The sequence below is a fragment of the Leucoraja erinacea genome, chromosome 8 (genome assembly GCF_028641065.1).
Source record: "Leucoraja erinacea ecotype New England chromosome 8, Leri_hhj_1, whole genome shotgun sequence".
Classification (NCBI taxonomy): domain Eukaryota; kingdom Metazoa; phylum Chordata; class Chondrichthyes; order Rajiformes; family Rajidae; genus Leucoraja; species Leucoraja erinaceus.
Window position 1 is genome coordinate 23,460,668 of NC_073384.1, and position 22,356 is coordinate 23,483,023.

Sequence of the window (22,356 nt, forward strand, 5' to 3'; positions counted from 1 at the left end):
AAAGCATCTTGTCCGAGAACATTACCATCTGGTTTGGGAACTGCTCTGCCAAGGACAAGAAGGCTCTGCAGAGAGTAGTGCGTTCGGCCGAATGCACTATGGGAACTTCACTCACCCCCCTGCAGGAACTATACAAAAGGAGGTGCAACTCCAGAGCAAATAAAATCATGGGAGACCCCTTCCACCCCTACAACGGACTGTTCCAGCTGCTACGGTCAGGCAAACGCCTCCGTTGCCATGCGGTGAGAACGGAGAGGTTGAGAAGGAGTTTCTTCCCAGAGGCAATTCGGACTGTAAACGCCTATCTCACTAGGGACTAACTCTACTGAATCGTTTTTTCCTTCCATTATTTATTATGTAAAAAGAATATGTGTGTTATGATGATTGTGTTTATAATTTGTTTGGTTGTTTTGTTGTTTGTCTTTTGCACAAAAGTCCGCAAGCATTGCCACTTTCATTTCACTGCACATCTCGTATGTGTATGTGACAAATAAACTTGACTTGACTTGACTTGACTTGATCTATGAGCTGCCCAACTGTGCTGCCATAGTTGGAGGTGCTTTGGGGCATTGCAGATCGGGAGGAATTGATGGGGATGGGGATGGAGATGAATGATAATATGCAGATTCTATCGTGCTGAGTGAAATTAAGGAGTGACTGTCCAGACACGCTGAGGAGATGGAAGGTCAGCAAATTGTGAAGGTGATCTTATAGAAACTTACAAAATTCTTAAGGGGTTGGACAGGCTAGATGCAGGAAGATTGTTCCCAATGTTGGGGAAGTCCAAGGGGTCACAGTTTAAGGATAAAGGGGAAATCTTTTAGGACTGAGATGAGAAAAACATTTTTTACACAGAGTGTGGTGAATCTGTGGAATTCTCTGCCACAGAATGTAGTTGAGGCCAGTTCATTGCCTATATTTAAGAGGCAGTTAGATGTGGCCCTTGTGGCTAAAGGGATCAGGGGGTATGGAGAGAAGGCAGGTACAGGATACTGAGTTGGATGATCAGCCATGATCATATTGAATGGCGGTCGGTGCAGGCTCGAAGGGCCGAATGGCCTACTCCTGCATCTATTTTCTATGTTTCTATGTTTTGGCTTGTTTCTCATGAGTGTGAACTGGCTGCAGTGGGAAGCAAAGATACTAGAGGAGCGACTCCTCTAGTATCTTTGGTGGGAAGAACCTGTTCCCTCCACATACAACGGAATTGCTGTGCAAGACTGGGGAGCAGGAGTGTACGTTCCAGCATCCTCCCTGCCATCTACTGGAGCCTGCACCACAGGAATGACGGAGAATAATGAATGAAAAAGTAAATACCTGGAATTCTGATTGATTTATTTGACTATTGATGCAGAGTCACAGACATAGAGCTGTACCACATGGATTGGCTGGTGGTTCAATTGTACTTTATTGTTACATGTGAATTACAGTGAAATTCATTTTTTGTGTACAGTTCAGTAAAATTAATACTATACATATGCACAATCTTATTTAAGTACAAGTGTATAAAAATAGTACACTGAGATAATATACAAGAATTACCATATTTTTGTGCCATTTTTCATGATTCAAGTCCAAGTTGTTATAAATGTAGAGTTCTTAACTTGGCCATAAAAGTTTGTTGTTCTGTTGTCCAACTGAGGGTCCAAACTAAAGGCAGTGACATTGTCCATGTGCATGAAGGCTTTAAGAACAGGGAGGTTATTCAACACTAGTTGGGCCACAGTATGAAAACTGTGTGCAGTTCTGTTCACCAGACTGCAGGAAGGATGTGCTTGCATTGTAGAGGGTGCAGAGGAGATTTACGACAATATTGCCAGGAATGGAAAGCTTGTGACAATAAGAAAAGATTGAATAGACTGGGTTTGTTTTCTTTGGAAGAGCAGACGCAGAGGGGAGACTTTATTGAGGTGCAGCAAACGATGAAGACTTAGGCAAAGTAAATACGAAGGAGCTGTTTCCCTTATTAGAGGGGTCGTAAACTAAGGGGCATAAAGTAATTGGTAGAAGAATTAGAGAGGAGATGAGGAGAATGTTTGTCACCCAGAGAGTGGGGGAGGAGGATGAGAGATGGGCTTGGATCTCACTGCCTGGGAGGGTGGGGGTGGCAGGAACCTGCACCAGATTTAAACAGTGTCTGGTGTACACAGTATTGTATGTACTCGAATAACCTGCTGGTGCGGGAAGCTGGGGTTTGGCTGGGCAGCCCTATATTCGACCAGCACAGATGTTATGGGCTGAATGATAATTCAGATCCGAGCAAAACACAAATTGCGGGAAGAACTCAGCAGATTAAGCAGCATTTTGATGGGGATCTGGACATTTCTTCAGATTGAAGAAGGGTCCGAACTCAAACTGTCTACTGACCATTTACTACACACATGCTGCCTGACCTGCTGAGTTCCTCCAGCACTTTGTACTTTGATGTAAGGTTGTGTTTGGTAATATATCTGAGTAAGAGTCAGGGCAAGCCCCTAATCTGTTATTTATGCCTCAGTTAATCTACATATTACTAAAACTGTCATCTTGTCTGTGAGTGAGTTTCCGTGTTTGTTTGTGCTCGTGCTTTTCATGGCCTGAACTATGCCAAAATGGTACACGATAGCACTACAATTTTTGGACCACCTTACTCGCCATTGTCCTGTGGTGTGGTGTATCATTTAATTCAGATTGATGTTATATTTTACAAGTTATTCCCATTTTTAACTTTACAAAATCCCAATTTGAGAAACGTTTCTTCTCTCTGCACTGGCAGTTACAGCTATGATGTCACAATGTGATTGTAGCCCTGCCCGCTACAATATTGCAATCCCAGGACACTGAGTCCTGCCATCCCTAGCAAGTGAAATTGCATTTTTTTTAAAGTTTTAAATGAAGGAGGGTGAATAAGGGGAAATGAGCAGCCCCAGCGCAGTTGGGTGCTATGGGTGAGTGGTGGAATGGGTTGCATTGGGGGAACGGGTGAGTAGTGGAATAGTGCCTTGGGGAACGGGTTGCGTTGGGGGGACCAGGCCTCCTGTGGGGGCTATGGGTGAGTGGTCGAATATTGCGTTGGGGGAACGGGTTGCGTTGGGGGACCAGGCCTCCCATGTGACAGGGGCCCAACGGGTCCCACTTGGTCTAGTATCCTATAAAAGAGGAAGATAGTTTTATGAAACATAGAACACTACAGCACAAGAACATGCCTTTCGACCCGCCATGTCCATGTCTCCAAAGTATCAAATGTATTTTACTAGCTTTAGAATGTGAGTTGCATTTATAGTCAATGAAATTTATAGTACATTGAAATATTGTGGTGGAAGATGGATATTCTGGATAATGGACTGTGACCAGTGGAGTTCCACAAGGGTTTATGATGTATATAAATGACTTGGATGTAAATGTAGATGGATTGGTGAGTAGGTTTGCTGATGACACCAAGATTGGAGCATTTGTAAACAGTGAGGAAGCCTGTTAGAAGATACAGCAGAATATAGATCAGCTTCAGAAAATAGGCAGAAAATTGGCAGATGGAGTTTAATCCACGCAAGTGTGAGGTGCTGCACTTTAGGAGGTTGAATGCAAGGGGAGAGTGTACAGTTAATGGCAAGACCCTGAACAGCATTGATGTGCAGAGGAATCTTGGAGTCCAAATTCATAGCTCACTGAAGGTTGCAGCACAAATAGTTAGGGTGGTAGAGCAGACTTATGGTATACCTATCTTCATTGCTAGAAGCGTTTAGTATAAGAGTCAGGAAGTCATGATGCATCTCTAGGACTTTGGTTAGACCTCATTTGGAATATTGCATGCAATTCTTGTCGCCCCATTACAAGATGGATGTGGTGGCTTTGGGGTGGGTTCAGAGGAAGTTTACCAGAGTGCCGCCTGAATTAGAGGGTTTCAGCTACAAGGAGAGGTTAGATACAGGTGTTCCGCAAGAATGTGTTCTCAACCCTCTTCTTTATTCCTTTTACACCACGACTGTGCAGCCATATACAAATCTACTTAAATTAACAAATTTGCAGACAACACCAGTCCATTGTGGTATCAAATAATGATGAGATGAAGTATAAGAAGGAGACTGAGAACCTGTTATCCTGGTGTCGTGATAACAACATTTCTTTCAATGCCAGTAAGACAAAGGAGATAATGGTCGACTTCGGGAGACGAAGCGGTAAACATTCCCCAGATGGCACTGATGCCGCCTAAGTAGAGATGTTCAAATTCCTAGGAATAAATATCACTAACAACATTTCCTGGATCACCCATATTGAAGCAACGGTCAAGAAAGCACACCAATGCCTCTACTTCCTTAGAACGCTGAGGACGTTCGACATGTCCTCAACAACTCTCACCAACTTCTACAGATGTGCTGGAAGGAGCATTTTATTGTGATGCATCACAGCATGGTTTGGGAATAGCTCCTTCCAAGACCGCAAGAAATTGCAGAGAATTGTGGACGCAGCCCAGACCATCACACAAACCAACCTCCCTTCTATTGACTGAATTTATGCTGCCTCAACGATGAGTCGCACCATGGCCACTCCCTCTTTTCTCCACTCCCATCGGGCAAAAAGTATGAAAACGCACACCTCCAAATTCTGGGACAGTTTCTTTCCAGCTATCAGGCAACTAGACCATCCTACCACAACTAGAGAGCAGTCCTGAACTACTATGTACTGCATTGGAGACCGATCTTTGATTGGACTTTACTGACTTTATCTTGCACTAAACATTATTCATGTTATTCTCTTTATCATGTATCTGAATCACTGTGAATGGCTCGATTGTAATCATGTATTTTCTTTCTGCTAACTGCTTAGAATGCAACAAAAGCTTTTCACTGTACCTTGGTATACGTGTCAATAAACTAAACTAAACTAAACTTGAATTGTTTTCTATGATATGTCAGAGGTTGACGGGAGATGATAGAAGGATATAAAATTATGAGAGGCATAGATAGAATAGACAGAATGTTTTCCCAGAGTGGAATTGTCCAACGCTAGTGGGACAAGCTATAGATTGAGAAAGGGAAAGTTCAATGGAGATGTGCAGGGTGTTTTTTACACAATGAGTGGTGGGGGCCAAAAGCACATTGCCTGGGGTGGGGGTGGAGGGAGATATGGTAGTGATGTTTCAGAGGCTTTTAGATAGGCACATGGAAGTGCAAGGAGTAGAGGGATGTGGATCATGTACAGGCAGAAGAGATCAGTTTATCTTAGTATCCTGTTCGGCACAAACAATGTTCCTGTACGGTCCTTTTCAATGTTCTAAAGGAAACCTAGCAGCCAGTGTGTGCATAGTTAGGTTCCACACCACAGAGTAATCAATCTTAGGTGCTGATAATCGAGGGTCAAGACTGAGGGTCGGGGTACTGACTCGTTTAACATATGAAGTTTAGTTTAGAGATACAACGTGAAAACAGGCCCTTCGGCCCACCTAGTCTATGCTAACAATCTGTCACCTGTTCATGCTATTACGTGGGATCTACCAGATCCACGTGTGGACAGGCGTTTAACACCCGGTAAGTAGCAATGTCGCCAATGTGTGGCACTGCCATGGTAAACTCAGACTGGACATTCTCCGCAGTAGCATTAGGTATCTTTAAAGCGGATTGACAGGTTCTTGATGAATAAGGGTGTCAAAGATTTTGGGGAGAAGGCAGGAGAATGAGGTTGAGTTTGAAAGATTGATCAGCCACAATTGAATGGCTGAGTAGACTCGACGGACCGAATGGCCTCATTCTGCACCTATGATGTAGGCTTATGATGGGTCAGATCACCAGGTGGTTTGTCTTGTGGGTGCTTGCTGTGCACTTAAGGGGGAACGAACGGCTGCGTATGGGGCTGTACGAGAGGATATCGGAATAGTTTCGGGGAGCAGGCGGGCACGGAGCAGGGAAGCGCTCTGGTCCCTTTGAGAGTGGGTTTGTTTGGGATGGGAAACGTTAGCAAAGCAGCGCGGAGATCGCCCAGGTAAGGGGTGGGGATGGGGGCAGGGGCAGGGGCAGACCCCAGCGGCCGGTGACGTTGAGGGTGTGAATCCGGCCTCACCAATTGAAGGCTGCCCTGTGACTTTGGGACGGGAGGGCAGAGCTGATGAGGGGGATCGCTCTAAACAGGTTCCCTTTGACTCTCAGTTTGTAGCAAGCACTTTGAAGAGCTAAATGTGGCGTTGCACTCTCTGCTGAGCGCGTCGGTTGAATCTGCCCTGCTCGTTCACCACCCCCCCTCCCCTCTCCACCTCGACAACCTGCCGGTCTGAGCGGAGGGCAGTGCCCGCGGTGCAAGATGCTCAACAGGAACCAGCGGGCCGTGCCTGCACCCTGGGCCGCCCTGGAGCGCCGCAGAGCCGGGGAGAGGCTGCGGGCAGCGCTGGCGGGGCTGCAGGAACTGGAGCATCTGCGGGAGCGGCAGAGGGAGCTGGTCAAGAGGGCGCTCGGCACCGACCCTGCCCCGGACCAGTCCGGCGCCGAGGAACAGCGGCTCGAAGCCACTCTGAGCGCCCTGAAGGAACAACTGGTAAGAATATCTCGCGGCTTAAAATACCCCTCACAGATCAGTACTTGCACCAATCCTATTGTAAACCAAAATTTGAAAGAAGTTAATAGTGGAGATTGGTACAGTTCTCTGTTTTCAAGAGAGAGTTAGATTTAGCTCTTAGGGCTAATGGAATCAGGGGATATGGGGAACAAGCAGAAACGGGATACTTATTTTGGATGATCCATATTGAATGGCGGTGCTGGCTCGAAGTTACCGAATGGCCTACTCCTGCACCCAGTTTCTACGTTAACCGGGAACTATTCATTCACGCAGACTTTTCACCTTTGTTCACTTTGTTCACTGTTAACATAATGGACAAAGATGTATTTCCATTATCCTTGTAAAAGTCCGGTATACATTTATATATGTGTGTGTGTGTGTGTGTATATATATATATATATGTGTGTATATGTATGTGTGTGTGTGTGTGTGTGTGTGTATATACACACAACACACAACACACACACACACACACACACACACACACACACACACACGTCTCTATTTCTTGCACCTTTAACTCAGAACATGCTGCTAAACGTGATCACCATACACTGTCCTTAAATATGTCTTGAACGGAATCGGACAAATAGATTGTTTAACAGACGCTTCAATTTATGCCATGTGTATTTTAAGACCTATTCTAAGCCTATTAACTGACCGGCTTTAACTTTATCCGTTCCAAGTAACTACAAGAGTTACATCTGAACTGATCGGATCCCCCGTCAGCGAAGTGACCAGTTTTAAGAGGCTGTGAAAGGTTTTTACCAGTGTGGAGATAAATGTACTAGCCCTACCTTTTAATGTCTGGTTAGGAATTCTACAACATTTTAATCTTTTCACCTTTGCGCACTGTATTTATGTTTGTGAGTTCTATTCTCAGGATATAGGATGGAAGTTTCAGTGTGTACAAATGCTCATTTTAAATGAAGATAACGTCTAGATTACCATAATGTATTTTTTTTTAAACTTGGACCTTTCGATATTTTGAATAGAAATGTCCAATTTGACCACTGAATGAATATGACTCCGATTCCAAATTCACGTTTCATGTATTTTGTTGTTTAATTGATTTTGTGGGGGGTTTTATGACTGTTAGCAGATCATGTATTTTGTGGGGGGTTTATGACTGTTAGCAGATCAATTTCACTCCTGTGATATAGTTCTATCGTCTCCTTGAAACTCCACTCTCAACATTTCTTCTCTTCGTAGTTTTAACGTACAGAAATGCGAGTGTCTGGGTCTCCGCAGTCTGGGTGAATAGCTGGTTGTAGACGGTGCTTGCTTGCCCTCTCCACTCGGCCTGCTCAATAGCCCGTGTCCTTCCTTCACAGCTGATTAACAGTTCGTGATGACAACGGGTGTGAGACTCAATCCACACCGTACTGGATACACATCAGCGCTCACAAAGTCTGAACGCACCCAACCCATCAACGGTTCATTAGCTGGGTGTGAAAACTCGGCGGGGCTGTCCCGACCCCCTCTCTCTCCCGCGTAAGCAGCTCATTGTTCATCGTCTGCATTCCTCTAGTCGCCAACCCCATCCCTCCCACGAGACATATCACAAGCGCTTGCACCGAAGGATTCCACACAATAAATCCCCCAACGTTTGTTTAAGATCATCGAACAGTACAGTACAGGAACGGGCCCTTCGATCCACAACGTCTGTGCCCAACATGATGTGAGGTCAAATTAATCTCCTGCCTTCATGTGAGCCAAATCCCTCCATTCCTTGCATATATCCATGTACCTATCTAATAGCCCCCTTGAATGTCCCCATAATATCTGCTTCCACCTTCACACAAAGCAGCACATTCAAGCACCCACCACACTATGTGTAAAAAGACAAGTTCACACATAGCCTTTAAACTTACCCCCGGTGACATTAAATAAATGCCCTCTAGTCTTTGACATTTTTCAGCATGAAATTCTAGGTGGCTATTCCAGGTGTATTCTAACTTGTATTTTCAGTAATGTATTTATTGTGTCATAGGAACACAATACCCTGTCCCCTCAAGCCTGTCCCACCCCACCCCCATTCATAACACAGCAGGAGCAGACTCTTCGCCCCAAGGTATCCGTTCCAGTACCGATCCCTTGTACTGGTAACAGATTTGTAGCCGGAGTAACATCCTTTCATCATCGCCCTCTGCCTTCTCTGGATAAGCCTGCTCTAAAACACAACTATAAAGTCACCGTGGATCCTATGCATCCTAATCAGCCTACCGTGAGGGATACTCTTTTACTCTACCCCATTATGGACATTGGACTTTGTCTCTATCCCTTTGTGGACCTTGGACTTTGTCGCTACCCCATTGTTGACATTGGATAATGTCTATAGACCTGGTGCACTACAATGCTGAGAACTATCTTCTGCACTCTGTATCTTTCCCATTGCTCTATCTATTGTATTTGAGTTTGACGATTGTATTTGTGTATGGTATATCTGATCAATTTGAATAGCTTGCAAAGCAAAGCTTTTCACGGTACCTTCGTATGGGTGACAATAATAAAGCTAAGTCTATGCTGACAATATGCTTTGCCCAACCCTCATCAACACCTTCATTGCCAATTTCCCATTGGCCTAAATTCCCTGAAAGTTCAAAAACCTCTACCTCTGCTTTAAATTACTTCCAATGATTAGCCTCCACAAACCTCTCTCAGGCAGGCAATTCCAGAGATTTACATCCCCTTGTGAGAGAAGCTCTTGCACATGCACACCTCGGTTCGAAGTGAGCAATCTCTAATCTCGTAAGAGATTCTTCCACTGGTAGAAACTTGAAGTCTATCATATCATATCCCATAAGGATCTTTCATGTTTCATCATGGTCGGCACAGACATTGTGGACTGAAGGGTCTTTTCCTGAGCTGTATTGTTCTATGTTCCAAGGTCACTCCTCATTCTTCTAAACTCCAGAGCATAGATCTAATTTCTTGAGCTGTTTACAAATGGACTCTATCGAAATTGCATTTGCTTCCAAAGGTGAAGATATACAGATTCTAGGACTACCTCGAGAGAAGATGGGGGGATGGCCAAATGCACTCAGTGAGGAAATGCAGGGCATCTGATCAATAACTCATGGCTGTTGTGGCAGCTTGCTATGCACTGGCGGGCTGGTGAATTTCCCCCATTACTGCACTTCAATGCTACTTCAAAGTCTATGAGGCCTTTCATGCTGCAGAAGGTGCAAAATAAATTGTAAATCTATTTATTTGGAAATCTTAAAGATCTTAAAAATCTGATGGTACTTATGTTTTTCTTTTGTTAACACGAACGGTCTCTTGTAATGCAGACAGAGCAGCAGCCAATTTGCAGCCAATAATCTTTCACAAAACTATACAATAACGATCAGAAAATCTGTTCTGGTTGTGTTGAGTGAGTGATTTAAAAATAGGGCAAGGACAAGTGGGAGCAACCCCTACCTCTTGCTTTTTATCTCTGGGATCTTTTGGGACTATTGATGAGAGTGAACAGGGTGTGTAGGAAGGAACTGCACTGAAGATGGACAGAAAATGCTAGAGAAACTCAGCGGGTCAGGCATCGTCTCTTGACAGTCTGCTTCAGACAGACGGGGTGACTAGAGGTATGAAAAAGTACAGAACAAATCTGGGCCTGCAACAATGGCCAAGGAGCCCACAATGGTCCATTGTTGAACAGGGCATTTAACATCATGGTGGTGCAGCTGGTAGAGCCGCTGCCTTGCATCACCAAAGACCCAGATTTGATCTTGAGTGCTGTTTGTGTGGAGTTTGCACGTTTAGTTTAGAGACACAGCGCGGAAACAGGCGTTCGGCCCACCGAGTCTGCGCCGCCCAGCGATCCCCACACACTAATACTATCCTACAAACACTAGGGCCAATTTACACTTATACCAAGCCAATTAGCCTACTAACATGTGTCTTTGGAGCGTGGGAGGAAACCGGAGCACCCGGAGAAATCCCGCACAGGTCATGGGGAGAACGTACAAACTCCGTACAGACATCAGGATTGAACACTAGTCTCTGGCACTGTAAGGCAGCAACTCAACCGCTGTTCCACCCCACCGTTCTCCCTGTGATTTCTTGGGCTTTGTCTGGCTGCTTCCTCCCACATGCCAAAGGTATGTGGGCTGGTTGTTTAATTAGCCACTGTAAATTGTTACTGGTGTGCAGGTGAGTGGAAGAATCTGGGGGAGTTGATAAGAATGTGGAGCGAGTGGGGATTAGTGTAGGATCAGTGTGAATGGGGGGGGGGGGGGGTTGATTGTCAGCATGGAGTAGTTGGCCTGAAGAGATGTACGTCTTCAGTGACCTTGAGAAGGCATCTCTGTGGGAGTCACCCCTTCTGGGACTCAACCAAGTGGGAGGAGGGAGAGGGTGTGAAATATGCTCAAACATCTGGGGGCTGACTGTTCAGTGGAGATTGCTTTCGTGACAGACAAAAAAAAAAGATAAGATGAAGATGTTTAGGAAATGGAACAAGATGTGAAATCTTTAGAGAAGAATGGGGCATTGAAGAGGAGGGAATGACCTTGGAAACAGAGCCTGTACCTGTTAATTAAAGGTAGACAGGGAACAATCATCTTCAAGGCAAACCTCCTCCCTGGCTGGCTTTGCCTAATTAAAAAGCTCTAGGCTGACAGGTCTCAGATAATTGTGCGTTTCCATGTCGAGATGCCACTTATTCATTCCTGGATTGAGTTAAAGTGCTTTTGGAGGTGTCGTTTCCTCTCTTTCTTGAGATGTTTAGGCTAGTTTGTAGAGATATTTCTGCTGGTTTTGCCATGTCTCCTTTCTGCCAGTGTAGACGAGTGCAGGGTCAGTGGTCAAGGGCTCCATCCACCCTTGTCCAAGGGGTCTGAGACAGCCTCGTGTTGACACTGCTCGATGGCCGGAGATTTTGTAAGTTCAAAAGTTCTAGGAGTAGAATTAGTCCATTCGGCTCATCGTCGACTCCACCATTCAATTATGTCTGATCTATCTTTCCCTCTCAATCCCATTTTCCTGTCATCTCCCCAGAACCCCTGACACCCTGTCAAGAATCTGTCTATCCCCACCTTAAATATATCCATTGATTTGGCCTTCACAACCGAATGTAGTAATGAATGAATGTGGCAATGGGTGATGCAAAGCGACTCTTTGCTTAATGGAAGTGGTTTAACAGAGGAAGGCGGCTGTAGTCACAGGACCTCCTGACTGTTTTGTTTTTAGTATCTAAGTATCTGGAACAGAACAGCATGGGACAGGTTCTTTGGTCAATGATATCTGTGCTGAGCAGGATTCCAATTTAAACTGCACCTCAACACATCCTGGTTTTTATCGCTCCATTCCCTGCCTGTTTGTGTGTCTGGCCAAATACTTCTTAAATGTTGCTAATATATCTGTTACTACCACCTCTTTAGGAACATGTTGTAGGCACCCACCACTCTCTGTGTATAAAATATTTCTTCGAACATGCTTTAAACTTTCCCCTCTCACCTGAAAGCAGTGCCCTCTAGTATTTTATATTTCCATGCTTGGAAAAAGACTCTTGGCTGTCTATCCTACCTACAGTATGTCTCTCTTAACTTTATAAACTTCAATCAAGTTTCCCCCAGCCTCTGACATTCCAGTGAAAATAATCACAAATTTGTCCATCCTCTCTTGATAGCTATTCCAGGCAGGGTCTAGTAAACCTCGTCTGCACCCTCTCTAAAGCTTCCACATACTCCCTGCGATGCGGTGACCAGAACTGCATCTTATCCAGACAATAGACAATAGGTGCAGGAGTAGGCCATTCGGCCCTTCGAACCAGCACCGCGATTCAATATGATCATGGCTAATCATCCCCAATCAGTACCCCGTTACTGCCTTCTCCCCATATCCCCTGACTCCACTATCTTTAAGAGCCCTATCTAGCTCTCTCTTGAAAGTATCTGGAGAACTGGCCTCCATCACCCTCTGAGACAGAGAATTCCAGACCAGGTCAACTTTCCCTCTTCCTCTCTACTTTCATCTCCCTCTCTCTCTCTCTCTCTCTTACCCTCTTGCTTTCCCTCTCTCTCTCGTACTACCTTTTACTTCCTCCACCTCCCCCTCCCCCTCTCTCCGCTTTCCCCCTCTTTTCCCCTCTCTCCTTCTCCCTCCCTCTCTCTTCCTTCCTCTCTCTCCTTCCCTGCTCCCCTCTCTCCCTCCCTCCCTCCCTCCCTCATCTTTCACCCTCTCTTTTCCCCAACCTATTTCCCGTTCATTCTCTCTTTCTCTCCCTTTCTGCAGGCAAGTTTCAAAAGCTGTAATTGTGGTAGACTGAATACTTTCTTACAATATCGCGAAGAATGTCTTTGTTTTTCTAGAAATGGCTGAAATGAGATCTTAGTGATGTTCTAAATTATCAATGACCGTTGTATATCTTCAGGACAGTTTTCCGTGACCCGGAGACATTAATCAAGACTGTCTAGACTGGGATGCTTTGGCTGTGCATTAGTCAATTCTTTAAGTGGATGCGGGTCATTGGAAAACTATAAACAAGACACAGCGAAAATAAATCACTTTGGAGTCTGTCGTTCTAGGGGGTAACTCCATCTCGTTTTTTCCATCTCATTGAGTAGTTTCATCTGGGGAAAGAGATTGATAGCTGTTAATAATTCTGAAACAATAATCTCCCTTGACTACTCAGTGAGGCCACACATTCATATACCTCAGGGAGAGGATATTCACTAACCACTGTGTGTTGAACTGTACTCCATGTTTGCAAATCACCATAGAAACATTGGACTCCTCATTCTCCCCCCCCCAATCAATCCGTACCCTCATCTGCTGAGATCGTGGATAATCTATTGACTCATCTCCAGCCACCTGTCTGTTCCCTACTTCCTTTAATTAGTTCTGGTTAACAAAGATTTAACAACCTCACCTTTAAAATAAAGAATTGACCCTGTTGTAAATTTCAACCACCCTTTGTGTGCGGTGCTTCCTAAATTCATCTCCAAACAGCCTGCCTCCAACCCTTGTCAACTTGTCCTATTAAGGACTCCCAAATCTGCAGAAATAGCACCTGGAAATGTGTACTTTTAGTTTAGTGATATGGCGCGGAAACAGGCCCTTCGGTCCACCGAGTGCGCGGCAACCAACGCTCCCTGTATACTAACACTATGCTGCTCACTCGGGACAATTTACAGAAGCCAATTAATCTACAAACCTGTTCGTCTTTGGAGTGTAGGGGGAAACCAGAGCACATGGAGAAAGCCCATGGGGTCACAGGTAGAACGTACAAACTCTATATAGACTGCACCAGAAGTCAGGATTGATCCTGGGTCCCTGGTGCTGTAAGGCAGCAGCTCTACTATGCCGCCCCCATAACCTGCTATGCGTTAATGATCAGATCATCTGTTTCAACCTTGTAATGCTCCATTTCCCAGCTGAAGGATTTTGTTCATTTGCCTCCATGACGTTTTTTGACCAGCCCGGCCTTGTTTGCTTTCCAGTCACATTTAAGAAGACAGGATGTGGGGCTGAAAGTTCACTTGCAACACTTGGACCGACAAATTAGTGAGCTGAAGCTGGACGTGAGCAAAGCATCCTCTGAGCAGCTGGAGAGTGACAGCAGGCCAAGTTCAGGTGAGCTCTGCGTGTTGGGGACATGGGCACTTTGGAGACAGGCTACAGAGCGGACAGTGTCGTGGGAACAGGAGGTGATCGTTCCCCACTGTCGGATCTGTTTCCATTCCATTAATTTTCTCTTAACTCCATCCACGCACATCGATCCCATTTTAAATCTGTTCAGTGTAATTATAGACAATAGGTGCAGGAGTGCAGGATCAGCCGTGATCACATTGAATGCTGGCGCGTAGGGCTGAATGGCCTACTCCTGCACCTATTGTCTATTGAGAAGGCCATTCGGCCCTTCGAGCCAGCACCGCCATTCAATGTGATCATTGCTGATCATCCATAATAATTATAACTTCTGTTTGCTGGTTCAGGGCCCTGCCGTATGTCGGGGCAAGTTTTCTACTGACTGCACACCACCGTCAAGTCAAGGCAATCAAGTTTATTGTCATGTGCACAAGTACAGTGAGGTACAGGCACAACAAAGCACTAGTTTCATTGCAGCAGCACCATTGGAAAATGGAATCAGACAAAACAACGTAAATTATATATAAATAACATAAATTCTACAAGACAGTGAAAAGAAAAGGTTTGCGAAAGAAGGACATTAGTGCAAAAATACACAATTAGAAAACAAGTCCATTGCAATTCAAGAATAAAGATTTATTTTGGGAATGAGATTCACTGTCAGGGTCAACACATACTATCCTCATGGCGGTGATGATGACTCTAACCCCAACCCTAACCTGAATGCCTTTGCAGATGGATAATACAATCACTGTCCTCCGGTAGTGAGTCCGAATCCATCGTTGCTTGAGACATCTGACAGTGCCCTTTGGCAATTCTTTACCCTCTGAATGAATTGGGAATAAAAAGGACAAAGCTCCCAATGTAGGCCATGATGGTCAATAATAAATCCAATGAACATCTCTACATGGGCAGTGGGGAAACTGCTGAAGGGAATAGAATGGGGTTGGTGCATTAAAAAGAAGCCATAAACAATGAAAGGTTGGTGATTAAAGTATCATTCACTCATTCTCTCATGCAATCATTCATTCATTCAATAATTCATTCATTCATTCATTCATTGAATGATGCAACATAGAAACAGTCATTGAGCCCAACCAGTGTAGGAAGGAACTGCAGATGCTGGTTTACAGTGAAGATAGACACAAAATGCTGGAGTAACTCAGCGGGCCAGGGAGCATCTCTGGATAGAAGGAATGGGTAACCTTTCGGGTCGAGACCCTTCTTCAGACTCCAGCATTTTGTTTTTATCTTCAGCCCAGCTAGTCTTTATGCTTGCATTTATACCCTACATCAGCCTCTCCGTATTCCATTATAAATGCACTCTTTTCCCATCTCTATTCCCTTCCCAACATTCTTGAGTTAACAAAATTCCTGGTGCGTTCTGGCCATCCCATAACGATGGCCTCGTGCTCTTCCACGTGTTGAGGGGAGAGTGGGCAGGTGTGGAGCCCAAGTATCGGTTTGGACAAACTAGTCAGCGGTCTCTTCCTGTGCTGTTAATGGACGGCTGGAAATGCACTTGTATCCAATGGAAGGTGGTGACTTGAGGGTGAATGATTCTGTGCTGCAAACGGCTCCATGATCTGGCATTCACTGCCCGGTACGGTGGTGGAAGCCAATCCAAAAAGGTACCAGCAGTGATGGTGAAAGTGTTGGGGATGGGGTTGATTGGAATTTTCGTGCTGTGAGCTAGCATAGACTCCTTGGACCAAGTGGTCGCTTTGGAACTCCAATGTAACTCAGTCCTTTTACAAGGTTATCATTTCTGATCTTTATTGGCATCAGATCCCAGCACCCTCCTGGGTGAATAATGCTCTTGCTCTGGGGCTGGACTCCCTCCGTTCAATACAGAGCGCAATGGAAGCCTGGAAATTGCACCGCTGAGTCTAATTGTGTGCCTGCTGAATACTTGTGTATCAGGTTTCTTGCCGTAAAGGTTTGAACAATGCTGTCTGCCTGCCTGTTCTATAGGTCGCTGTTTTGAATGGCACTCTAGTATCTCTGGGTGTGTGTGTGTCTGTATGTGGGGATTTTTCTAAATACATCTTTCTGAGTTCATGTTTTTGTGTGTGCATGTTCCTTTGTGAATGCATGTTTCTCTGTTACAGAATGCATATGTGTGCATTGCTCAATAGGTTAGTTAATGTGTGCATGCATGCACTGGTATGCATTTCTACATGGATAGGAAAGATTTAGTGGGTTACAGGTCAAATGTGGGCAAATGAGACACGTTTAGATGGGTATCTTGGGTAGCATGGATGAGCTGGGCCGAAGGGTCTGTTCCACGCTATATGACACTATACACACTATGCATACAGTATGTATCTGTGTATAGGTATATACATATATCTGTGTATAGGTGTGTCTGTGTAGTGAGTGCACCTTACGTCCCTGTTTTAGTGCATGTGTCTGCCTTCAACTGGTATGTATTTTATTTGTGACTGTTCCATTGTGTGGGTGTGTTTGTATTTATGCACACGCATGTTTATCTGCGTTTGAGTGTGTATGAGTGGGTGCGTTGTGTTTGTACTGTTATGTATGTATTAGTGTGTAATATAGTGTGCATTTACATGAGTGTATTAGTGTGTGTTTTTGTGAGTAATGACTGACTGTGCTGACAGTCTGTTGTCAGCCTGCTAATGCCATTATGTGTGTGTGTGTGGGTAGCCCTGTCTTCACCGCAAGGTTGCTCTGTTGATTTTCAAACTCTTTAGGCCCCCCCCCCCCCCCACTTCAGATGGAGAGATCAGAGTGACCCCGGCGCCAGCAGATTACACCGTGCTACTTCAAGCAGTGGATCAGCCAGCCATTCCTTCCCCTTTGTTCTATGATCTAACATTGGAACCCGCCATTGTTGTGTGCACAAGATTTATAGTAACAGACAGTGCTTTTCACTTCAAGGTCATATCGTGTTTAACGAGCCAGTTTAAACCCATACTCAAAGAGTTCTGTCTGTGAGGCTCTATTCCCAGACTATGTGGGACAAGTAAGGTGGACAACACCCTCTTACCTTAACACTCCTCATGCCTTTTGATTGTTCCTTGATTAACCCCTGTGATGGTCCTGTCTAATTCTGTGCCTTGGAGTTAATCATTCCAATTTGCAGAGATAATTATCCCCCACAGTAATTTGGTTGAAATTTCCAAATCTCCTTATGGCCTGTCTAAGCCATAGAAATACAGTATGGAAAGAAACCATTCAATCCATTGCACTGTGCCAGCTCTTTGATAGAACGGGCTGATTTAGATACAGGATCCTGCTTTGCCTGGAAGTTCCTCATCCTTTCAAATCTGCTTTAAAATTACTGATGAGATGATGAAGCTTATTGATCCAACACCTTCCCAGATCAACATTTTCATTACAGCTCTCCAAGTGAATTAATATCTTATCTCATTTCCCCTCTGGGTCATTTCGAATGATTTTAAATTTGTCACTACTGGTTATTGACACAGTGACCAAAATTAGATGTTCCCATTGTGCTGTGTTAAAGATCCTCATCCCCCAGAAAACTACTGGATACCCTTGGTTGTCTATAGCTTTCCAATTCAGCTCCCATCCCACTCTCATTCTCTCTATGTCTATGTCTCTTTCCTCTTTCTCTTGTTTCATCTCTATTATAGTTGGTCGTGCTGCTGCCTCGCAGCGTCAGGGACCTGACTTCCATTCTGACCTCGGGTGCTGTCAGTGTGGAGTTTGCTTGATCTGCCTATGACTCCGTGGTTTCCTTCAGGTGCTCCGGTTTCCTCGCACATCCCAAAGATGAGTGGCCTCTGTAAATGGCTCCCGGTGTGCAGGATGTGGATGTGAAAGTGGGATAACAACAGAGCGGGTGATTGATGGTTTGCATGGACTCGATGTGCTGAAGGGCCTGTTTCCATGTTGTATCTTTCCATCAATCAATCTCTTCACCCTTGTCTTTTTAGTTTCTCCTCTTTTCTGTCTCCTTTCCTTCTTTCCTTTCTTTGTCTGCCTGAAGTGTTATTCCTCTCTGGCACGTTCTTCATCTTTTTTCCATGAACTGACCTGATGTTTGTGGCAGCAATCGTGCTTTATTCCGCTTTCCAGGGCTGGGTGGTATTTCACCTCTGGTGGGATGGCATTAGTAGTGCAGTCGCTGTGACTGATGCCCACGAGCTGGCTGGGCGGCATCTCAGTGTGATTGTGTTTCTGATCAACAGGGTTTTACGAGCTGAGCGACGCAGGCTCCTGCTCTCTGTCCAACTCCTGCACCTCCATGTACAGCGACTCCACCTCATCATCACAGGGCAGCCTGGTCTACAGTGGCCATGTCGGGCAGCCCAAGGGCAGCCGGCCGGAGAGCCGGCCAAGGTCGGCCGACGAGATCACCGTGCAGTCGGCAAGCTTCCCCCAGCAGGGGGCCGGCAAGCGGCCTGGCAGAGGGATCAAGACCACCGCTGAGCCGGCACTCCACCTGCACAATGGGAGGCTGGGGTTCATCCGGACAAGACCAGTTTTCCACAGGTAGGCTCACTCTCTGTCTTGCTCCTCTCCCCCGAATACAATATGATACGATACAATAGAACTTTAGTTCTCCCAGGAGGGAAATTGATCTGCCAGCGGTCGTAAAACACAAAACGCATGAAACATGAAATTAAATTGGTGAGTGGAAAGGATTGGGGCTGTGCAAAGATTTAGGGGGTGGGGATGGTTGGGGGGGGGGGGGGGGGGGGGGGGGGGGGGTCAGTCTACCCCATGACAGAAGGTGGTTGTACAGTTTTACAGCCACAGGGAAGAAGGATCTCCAGTGGCGTTCTGTACTGCATCTTACGGTACCAGTCTGTTGCTGAAGGTGCTCCTCATGTTGACCAGTGTAAAAATGGAGGATGCACAGTGATGTAGCGGGTAGAGGTGTTGCTTCACACTTCAGCGACCTTGGCTGTCTGTGTGGAGTTTGCACGTTCACGCTGTGACCACACAGGACTCCAGGGTGCTTCGGTTTCCTCTCACATCCATGATCAAAGATGAAGTGATTGTGTGCTTAGCTGTGTTCCTGCTTACCTTTCTCTGCCACCTTACTATCTCCCTTGCCTTAAATGTAATCAAAGAGAGAGAGAGAGAGATATTTTGCTTATCCTTTGTCTTCTAGGTGAACCGTTATTCTCAAGCAGTGAGTCCTAGTTCAGGTATAGAGGTCCATAAGGTCTAGGAGCAGAATAAGGCCATTTGGCCCATCAAGTCTATTCTGCCATTCAAACATGGCCGATCTATCTATCTTTACCTCTCAACCCCATTCTCCTGCCTTCTCCCCATAACCCCTGACACCGATACTAATCACAAATTTGTCAATCTCCGCCTTAAAATATCCATTGACGACCTCCACAGCTGTCCGTGGCCATTAATTCCACAGATTCACCTCCCCACGGGCAAGGCAATATTGTGACACTTGTTCTTCTCCTTCTTATGTTCTGCACAGGTGACTTGGAGAGGTTTGTCCCTCAGCCGAGAGAGCCTGCAGCCGGCTATGGACTGAAGGGAGTTCGGACTGTAGATACGGATGACTGGAAGTATCAGTGCGACCTGGTATCCAAGGACAGTGGGGACGTTTACAACTACCCCAGCCCCCTCCACGCGGTCGCTCTGCAGAGTCCCTTGTTTAGCCTCAGCGGCAGGATACTGAGTGTGGAAAATAAGCGAAGCCTATCGGGCACCACACCGCCTGCTCCAGAAGGCAAGCCAAGTCCGCTTGAAGCCAGGCTTGGCTGCTTGAACAAACAAACTGAACCAGTCCAATGTCCAGTTGCCCGGGTTAGTGTGAGCGGTGGTCCTGAGACGAGTCCAAATGCTGCGGTATTGGCGAAGGAGTTGGCATGTCCTGGTGAGGTCATGAAGGATAACCGCGTTAATAGCAAAGTCAACGGGCCACACAAGAAGGTGCCGTCCCTGCACTGGGGTGACCGTCAGCAAAGTGCAGGAGAAGGAGTTGCTAAGTCTAAACTAAGCCTCCCGCAGCATACCGGCAATGTGAACATCTCGGCCTCAACCAATTGGTTGGTAGGGGATTCTAAGTCTGCCAGCAGTAATTGGCAATGCAGGCACGTAGCAAAAGACTCACTCACCACAGGTTCCTGTGCGGGTCTGCCCACAACTTGTAGAGCAGGGTGCCGTTCAGGCCTACCCATGGCCCATGGAGCAGGATCCGGTTCGGGCCTACCTACCGCAGATGGAACAGGCTCCTGCTTGGGCTTATACATGGCTCACGGAGCAGGCTCCTGCTCAGGCCTACCCACTGCACACAGAGCAGGTTCCTGCTCAGGCCTACACTTGGCCCACAGAGCAGGTTCCTGCTCAGGCCTACCCAGAGCTCATGTAGTAGGCTCCGGCTCGGGCCTACCCATCGACTGTGGAGCAGGCTCCTGCTCATGCATACCCAGGGGCCACAGAGCAAGCTCCGGTTCGAGCCTATCCATGGCTTGTGGAGCAGGCTCCTGTTCGGGCCTACCCATGGCCCACGGAGCAGGCAGCTGCACTGGTCTGGTTGACCTGTCCAGTGGCAGACAGAGGCCTAGCAGGGATGCTGACTCCCCCAGCACCAATGTATTGCACAGGTCCGGCCGGGACAAATCACTGGGCATGGGACGGACACGTGTGGAGGGCTTGCCGAAGGATTGCTTTGTGCAGGCCCGTTTTGTGGCCCCAGAGTCCCAGCCACGAGTTCAGGTGTGGCCAGATGGCGGCAAGGCCAAGGTGACCAAGATCAAAAGTAAGGGCGGAGACACAGGGCGGTGTGGGTGGAGGCCACAGGCTGGGAAAACTGCTGAGGGGAGTCGGGGTCACTGTTCCTCTGGCCCGGAGCCAGTCTGCCAACAGCGTTTTGAAACAAATTTCCACCTAGCTGGTGGCGGCCCGGAGCTCTGCCAGGATCCGGGAGCCAGAATGGCGTTGGAGCGCCGCGGTTGTAGGGGCACCCTGCGGCTCAGGGCGGGGAGGCCCCACAGGGCTCGTGCCTCTGGTCGCCGACGAGGGCTAGGCTGCCGGCCCGGTTTCCGTAGCGATTCGGAGCAGTCGGAGTACTCGGCGGAGTGCGCCTCCCTCTCCACTATCGGGGGGAGCAGCGTGGACGGGGTCAGCGACCACACGGCTCTCCGCTTTGCGGATGGCGAGTCCAGCGGGAGCGAGCTGGGGCCCACGGCCGAGCGGCCCGGAGGAAGCCCACTCCTCGGGCCCCGGGGCCTGCGCCCCAGCCAATCGCCCCCAAACACTGCCCGCAGCCGCCGCTCGGAGGCCAGGATCTGCCGGGTAAAAGCCTCGAGAGCACTGAAGAAAAAGATCCGGAAATTTCAACCCGAGGCCTTAAAGGTTATGACCATGGTGTAAGGGTATGACCTCTCAATGTGTCCCATGGAGATCCCATGCTGGCTACTGTTGTCCCAGGGAACAAAAGCAATGACTTTACAAAAGAGATGGATGTCCATTCCTGAACTGTGATCGACCTTTGCTATAAACCACTGGACCCGTTGCCAGCGATTAAATGTTCCTGGCCCTTTGTATAATAATTATTGCTCTGATTTCAACTGTTGCAAGGTGCATTGTTTAACAATATAAATAAAAAAATTTCTTCGATGTCACTGGACTTAGCATTGTGGTTTTGTGTTTTCATCTTGACAGAGGCAGACAAAATTAGGTGGAGCATAGTTGGTACATCATGATGTTGCATAAGTCGGCGAGACCATTATATGTCGTTCTGGTCACCAGTAAAAGGAAAGATGCCATTAATTTGGAACGGGTGCAGAAGAGATTCACCAGGACTTGCGGGCTTGAGTCATAGGGAGAGTTTGGGTAGACTGGGACATTTTCTTTGGATCATAGGAGGCTGAGAGGTGACCTTATTGAGCTGTACAAGATTATGAGGGGCATGGATAAAGTGGACGCTCAGTTTTTTTCTCAGAGTAGAGGATTATAAATTAGGGGGCATAAACTTAATCTGAGACGGGAGTGATCTAAAAGGGACAACCTTTTCACGCAGAGGGTGGTCCATAAATTGGAACCTGCTGCCAAAGGAAACTATAGAAACAGATATACAATTACAACTGAAATCGTGCAACAGTTACAATAAAACAGTGAAACACAGATATGTGGATAGTAAGACTTTAGAGGTGTTTAAGAAGCATCCTATTTGAAGACTTGCATTGTCAATGCGTGGAAGTCTAATGCTGGAAAATGGGATGAGTAGAGATGGGTGTTTAAAGCTGTTGTTTCCAATCATATGCACTTGTACTATGA

The 22,356-nt window shown here is 46.5% G+C and overlaps 1 protein-coding gene across 1 annotated transcript; it reads left to right on the plus strand.

The window, feature by feature from the left end:
* The first annotated feature begins 6,051 nt into the window (after positions 1–6,051).
* LOC129699231 (dapper homolog 1-like) lies at positions 6,052–21,700 on the plus strand. The gene is made up of 5 exons (XM_055638848.1): positions 6,052–6,501; positions 13,965–14,097; positions 18,294–18,597; positions 19,027–19,102; positions 19,459–21,700. Exons 1-5 carry the CDS (start codon positions 6,271–6,273, stop codon positions 21,448–21,450), a joined length of 2,736 nt encoding a protein of 911 aa, XP_055494823.1. The 5' UTR covers positions 6,052–6,270; the 3' UTR covers positions 21,451–21,700.
* The last annotated feature ends 656 nt before the right edge of the window (positions 21,701–22,356 follow it).